The 6,810-nt window shown below is 34.9% G+C and overlaps 1 protein-coding gene across 1 annotated transcript; it reads left to right on the top strand.

Moving 5' to 3' along the window:
• The first annotated feature begins 1,115 nt into the window (after positions 1-1,115).
• LOC125851486 (KH domain-containing protein HEN4-like) lies at positions 1,116-6,534 on the top strand. The gene is made up of 9 exons (XM_049531274.1): positions 1,116-1,275; positions 2,191-2,870; positions 3,315-3,737; positions 3,922-4,176; positions 4,372-4,704; positions 4,955-5,031; positions 5,179-5,290; positions 5,925-6,082; positions 6,240-6,534. The coding sequence occupies exons 2-8, from the start codon at positions 2,193-2,195 to the stop codon at positions 6,066-6,068; spliced, it is 2,022 nt and encodes a 673-aa protein (XP_049387231.1). The 5' UTR covers positions 1,116-1,275; positions 2,191-2,192; the 3' UTR covers positions 6,069-6,082; positions 6,240-6,534.
• The last annotated feature ends 276 nt before the right edge of the window (positions 6,535-6,810 follow it).

Raw genomic sequence — 6,810 nt, 5'->3', positions numbered from 1 at the left:
CTCTTGAATTTAACATCTAAAAAATATAAATAAAGGGAAATTAAAAATAGAAAAAAAATCAAACATTTATCTTAAACTTTGAACAATTCACTTATTATGGATTATGAAAAAAAAACTCCAAACAATCATTTTAATATTCATATGGAATTTTTTTTGGAGTATAAATTTTTATTTTTATATCTTAAATTTCACAAATTATATTCAATTATGACTTTCGATTTTAGAAAACTTGTGCTTCCCTAAATATAAATTTGATTAATTTATAATCAATTTATATAAGAACATAAATTAAAAACTAATTCATTTAGATTTTTCAAGTGTTTTTCTTTTTTATTTACTTAATTTAAATTAAATATTATTTAATAGAGGTGAGTTGACAATTAAGTAATTGTATTTTATATTCTAATTCTAGTCGTAATTTTTGTATATAGAGATGATTTTAAATTTTTTAAAGTCTTTGAGGACAAGTTTCACTAAAGAAACTCAAAAAAATTGGTTCTTTTATTCCAAGTTCATAAAATTTATGATTTTTTTAAATATAGAAAATGACAAAAATGATCATTAATTTAAAATTCAATGGCGTAAGAAATGTGAGCTTATCACATGTTTGTTGTAGCTTTCGACATTTGTAAAATCCAAAATAGAGGTCACAAGTAATAAATTTTAATAAATCGAAACAAAGTTCACATCTTTTACTAGACCAATTTTTATTCTCTTTATTTTTTGTTAACACCTTTTTGTTTATTTATTTTTTCTTTATTAAAAATGTAAAAGAGAAGAAGAAGAAAAGAAATTTGAAAATAAATAGTTTTTGACCAAAAAAAAGTAAGGACTTAATGGAAATAAATGCACATGAATAAATTCGTATAATCCAAAATAGAGATAAAAAAATAATAAAGTTTAATAAATTGAACCAAAGTTCACTTCTTTTACTAGATCATTTTTTTTCTCTTCATTCTTTGTTATTAAGACCTTTTTATTTAATTTTTTTTCTTTATTAAAAATGTAAAAGAGAAGAAGAAGAAGAAAAGAAATAGTTTGAAAATAAATATTTTTTGACCAAAAAAAGTAAGTACTTAATGGAAATAAATGCACACAAATAAATTGGTAAAATCCCTAAAAAGTACTACTTACAACAAAAGTGAAACCTTCTGATATAACACCACTCTCCCTGAGCTCCGCCGGATACTTAGGTTTATCTTCACCGTTACGGCGTTGCTAGCAGAACCCTACTCCACCGTTGAAGCGGTCCGATCATATCTCCGACGAAGCCTGGTAAAAATGCTGAATCACTTAATTCTCCTTTACTCTTTCGTTTTTCTCTTGCAGTTTTTCTCGATTTCATACTTTTAGTTTCACTGAGTGGTCGAGCTAAATGTCGCTAAATTGGGACTGCTAAAATTAAAGTTATAAATCAAAGACTTGTATTAAAGCTTCTAATTTGTGCAGATTGTAACTAGCAAATGTATAGGTATAGAATTGGTACTGCTAAAATTAAAGTTATAAATCAAAGACTTCTATTAGAACTTCAAATTTGTGCAGATTGTAACTAGCAAATGTATAGGTATGGAATTCCATGGAACTGAATAGGATAGATGTTTATATCATAGACCGTTGATTAATTTTTTGTTAGTTCGGCATTTTAAGCTTCAGCTGAAACTTGATTTCTCAGGTTTGAGCTTTTGCAAGCCTAGTGCATAGCTTTATATTACATAAAGAGTACATATGAAGTGGACTCAAAGGGTTTAGGTGAGAAGGTATTAAAAATTTACCACAAAATAGTGGTGGAGAGTAGTTTGAATGCCAAATGCTTAGACTGAACTATGCGCTGTTGCTCATCCCTAGGGTTCGTACTTAACACATTCATTTTCCCTGATTCAGATATCACTCTCTGATAAACGTGTCTTACTGATCATACATAAAAGAATAGCGCGTACAATTTTCAGAAGTCACTACCAATGTGGCTCTATGGAGTTTGATTGATAATATTTGCATTCATGGGTTCAGGCCTTACCAAATTGATTCTTCTTGTTGACCATGTTGCAAATTATCTTACCTTTCCCCCAAAAAAAAAAAACTCCATACTTTTCTCATACATCCACTTTAGTCTTATCATTCCATACCTTTCTCATACATCCTCTATAGTCTTATATCCTGAAATGAGTGTCTGTTACAAAAAAAAATTTGCAGATATGTCAATGAAGTTGACACCTTCCAAGAGACCACATGATCAGAGCCTTGCAGAAACAAATGGCCGAGGGAAGTGGCAGAAATCATCATCTTTTAGTTCCCAGAGATCACCTGCAAAAATTCGTATATTATGCCCTGCTTCAAAAATAGATTTCCTTATCGGAGAGGATAGTAGCATTATTTCTCGGATACAAGAGGAAACTGGTGCAGAGGTTCAAGTTGAGGATAGTATTGTTGGTTGTGATGAGAGGGTGATAGTTATTATAGGTTCAGGAAAAGAAGATGAAGTGGGAACCAAACAGGCTGATGTTGAGGGGAGTGAAACTAAGGAACAAGACAGTTGCAATGATGAAAATGGTGATAAGGGTGAGAATAATGCGTCTCTTCCGGCAGAAAATTCCAAAACTGAAAAGGAAACTGAATCTATTCAGAAAGCTCTATTCTTGTTGTTTGAAAGGATGGTTGAAGGAGGAGCAGAAATGGATGGAGGAGATGAAGAAGGCAATAATTCTTCCTCATTAATTATAAGATTGCTTGTTCTCTCCAGCCAAGTGGGCTGTTTGCTAGGAAAAGGTGGTAGTGTCATAAAGCAGATGTCTTCTGAAAGTGGTTCACAGATACGAATTCTTCCCAGGGACAAACTACCTTCATGTGCGTCTTCATCAGATGAATTGGTTCAGGTATATTTGTTGATATTTATTCATTCATTCCTTGCAAGTATTAGTCAACTTGATTCACTCAGCTTAGCCATTAACTGTCATCAATGTGATCATTTTTCTGTCGAAGTTGTATTTGAATCCTGCCTGTTTTCTTGTGTGTGCTTGTCATGATGTTTTGAGAGGTCTTATTGATATAACAGTAATTTCTGCGTTAGGAAGTCCTTTAATTAACTTTAGTGACAGAAAATGGCCCTTGTATCTATACAATTCAATTTGAGAATGTTGCATACTCTTCTTACTTGTTGGTTCACAGTGAATACTGCTTCATCGACATCTTATTTCCTGTCTCACGTTTCACAGAGTTGATCATTGTGTATTGTCTGCTGCTTTTATGCAGTACTCTCGTAGTCAAATCTTGTCATATTAACCAGAATTCTGGAGACATTCCTAATTGTTATGTTGCAGATTTCTGGGGAGCATGATGCAGTTAAAAAAGCTCTTGAAATTGTTGCTCGACAATTACTTGGGAGTTCCTCTGGGGATCAAGATTTTCTCTCTGCTGATGCTGGTGGTCCATCTTCTCAGTCTCCTAGACGTCCTCTATCTAACCGGGAATTACGTCCACCATCAACACGTCCTTACCATGGGCAGGGGCCTGCTTCCTCTGGTGGATTTCGTGTTGGGGAAGCTGGTATACCTGGTCGAATGAATCCTATTACTGATGCCTTGACTTTCAGATTACTTTGTCCAGACGAAAAGGTTGGAGGTATAATTGGAAAGGGAGGAAGTATAATTAAAGCACTTCAGCATGAGACTGGGTGTCAAATCAAAGTTCTGGAAGCCACAGGGGATTCTGAAGATCGAATTATTGTCATCTCTGGTCCAGCGGTATGATTTGTTACGTCTCTCTATTTGCTTTCTTTTTCCAGGATTTCCTTTAATTGGCATTGGAAGGGGGAGGGTCATTCTTTTTGCTAAAGTTGTTACTCTTTCTTCTTTCCTCTTCTTTATCATGCTTCTTTGATTTTCTATAAGCTAACAATAAGAGGCTATGGCCAATCTATCTATGCAGTTCCCAGATGATAGAATATCTTTGCCGCAAGATGCTGTCCTTCGCATCCAATCCCGAATTTTTAGGGCTGCACCTGAGAATCAGGACAATGTTATGGTTGCAAAACTCTTGGTGTTCTCCAATCAAATTGGGTGTCTCTTGGGTAAAGGTGGTGGTATAATAGCTGAAATGAGGAAATCAACTGGAGCATATATTCGTATTGTAGGCAAGGATCAAATCCCAAAGTGTGCTGCGGAAAATGAAGAAGTAATTCAGGTATTTTTTGCTTTTTATGATTTGAGTGACGTTACTAAGCATAAAAATAGGCTGTTTTTTTTTTTTGCATATTTAGAGGGTTTGTTGCTAGCCTTTAGGTTTAATGTGATGTCTATGGCAACATTTGTTTGGTTTAAGGACAGACCTAATTCCTAGTTCTCAACTGGCTTTTAACTTTTCTTTTTGGTTGCTCAGATAAATGGAGATGTTGAAAAAGTTCATGAAGCCCTTCTGCAGATAACTGCCAGATTACAGAATCATTACTTTCGTGATGCATTTCCTTCAAACCCTGGGTTTCTGGACCAAGTACCTCCATTCCCTTCACACATGGGAAGGAGAGAATTTTCACCACCTCCAGGCATGTTCCCCAACATTCGTCCACCATTTCACAAGTTTGATGCTCTACCTCCACATGGTGGTTTCCATCCACATGATGATCGTCCTCCATTTATGCAAAATTTCCATAGGCCAGGCATTCCACCTCATATTTCTGATAGAATGCCATCTTCAGCACCATGGGGTTCTCAGGTTGCATTTGGTTGCAGTTAGTTCTACCATTCTAGTTTCTTGTGACTTTTATAGTAGGAGTTGGTTGATTTTTATATATAGGCTGCTCCACCTATGTACTTGTAACCACATGCTTGTTGCTTTCATAATGTAATTTAAAGTGAGCGTCACAATTGTCTTAGAGCACTTCTTCTTTCTGCTCGAATAAAAAGTAAAGATCCAAAAAAAGTGACAAACATTAGAAATATTAATTATCTGAACTGAATTGCAGGGACGGGGTGAAGGTGGGGGACATCTAGGCTTCCCAGACTATGCAGGAGGTCCTCGAAATATTGGCGGCTTTGGAGGGTCTGTACTTTCTAAATCATGACCAGACTCTTTCATTTTGCTTTCTTTTTCTTCTTGATGTTTTAGAGTTCATTTATGATCTGCCTTTTCTATTATACATCAATGATATATGTATGTCTCTGTTACACGTGAATTTCATTAATATAGAGGAAGTAATCCCGCTGTGATCACAAGCACTACCGTGGAAGTTGTTGTACCTCGATCTGTCATTCCTGCAATCTATGGAGAAGGTGGGGGATGTCTTCGACAAATATGTGAGGTATGATCTTATGTCCCTAATTCACATTATACCTTTTTTTTTGCCCTTTTATTTCTGATTGGTCTCTACTATAGGCCATGCCCATTAAAATATATATATATATATATATATATATATATATATGATCTCCATCTTTATTTATGTGAAATGTATGTATTTGACAAAATATTATGGCCCTCGTTTTGTACATATTTATACCTATTTGGTCTAGTATTCATTTTCTCTGTTCTTAATTTTTACTTTCAAGATGCCCTCATGTCTTTCTCTACATGTTCTGCTCCTTGTTTTTCAATATCAGAAAAGATGGGAGTCTTACTGAAAAGAAGTTTCTTTTACCATTTTCTGGATTTTTTTAAAAAAAGTATATCAATACTAGCTCCGTTTGTTCAAAACATTGTTTGGTTATACATTAGACTGATCTTTTGATTAGTTTTTCAACTGAAAAATCTTTTTCCACTCACACAACTTCAACTTTCTAATAACCATTTTTCAAGTGCAATAACCAATGTTCCCAAATTTCAGTCAAATCCATGTTCAAACGCCTACGTAGTGTCATTCATGGCAAGTACAAATTTGTTGCGTTGTATGAAAGTATATTATTATTTGACTCTTCGTTTGACTAATTATTTTCTAGATTTCTGATGCGAAAGTCACCATAAATGACCCCAAGCCTGGAGCAACAGAGACTGTGATCATTATATCTGGTACGCCTGAGCAGACGAATGCTGCTCAAAGTCTCATTCAAGCATTTGTCATGGTCGAGACTGAAGGTGCTTGACTGGTGGCAGTGAGGTAATTTCTCGATCTTGTGGACTTTAAATTGAATGACATTTGTTTTCACGAGCTGTGTGAATGGAGAGCAGTTAATTGTACTCCCTTTTTCATTCTTTTGTCATTGTGAATTCGTTAACTTATATCAGAAAACTTATTGTTATGATGTTCTAAACAGTTCCATTCCTGGAGTTTGGTGTTGACAGCAACTGGAAGAGATATGATTTAGCAGTTGGCAGGGCAGCAAACTCTTGACAAGGAAAAATAGAAAAAATGCATGTTAGGGTATTAGAAGTATTACAAGTTGGCTAAAACAGAACCATCTTCACTTGAGATGATCATTCTAGGAAGAGGAAGGAATGGGTTTTTCAAAACCTTATTTGCAGATATTTACAGATTGCCCTGTCTTTTTGTCCATCAAATATGATGTAGCCATTCCTGTTCTAAATTTTATAAAGTGTAGCTTGAAGACCTCATTATTTTTCTTTTTTTAATATCTGTGCATTAAAAGGAACTATGAAAACAGTCTAATGAGAACTAATAGATAGTCGAGAAAATTTTTGAAACCTCTCTTCAGCTCTTGCTTCGTCATACTTGCCCCTTGTGATTTACAATATTAAGCTTAATTACCACGCTTATTTTGGTTTCTTTTAGGCGGGTGCGAGGTGGAGCAGGTTACAACCTTTGTGGGGCGGGGTGGGTTATAGCTTTTGTGGGAGTAGGTTACAACCTTTGTAGGGGCGGGGTGG

The sequence above is a fragment of the Solanum stenotomum genome, unplaced genomic scaffold, assembly GCF_019186545.1.
Source record: "Solanum stenotomum isolate F172 unplaced genomic scaffold, ASM1918654v1 scaffold26352, whole genome shotgun sequence".
In the NCBI taxonomy this organism is placed as follows: Eukaryota; Viridiplantae; Streptophyta; class Magnoliopsida; order Solanales; family Solanaceae; genus Solanum; species Solanum stenotomum.
The sequence above is the reverse complement of the archived record's forward strand: the minus strand, read 5'-3'. Positions and strand labels throughout refer to the sequence as shown.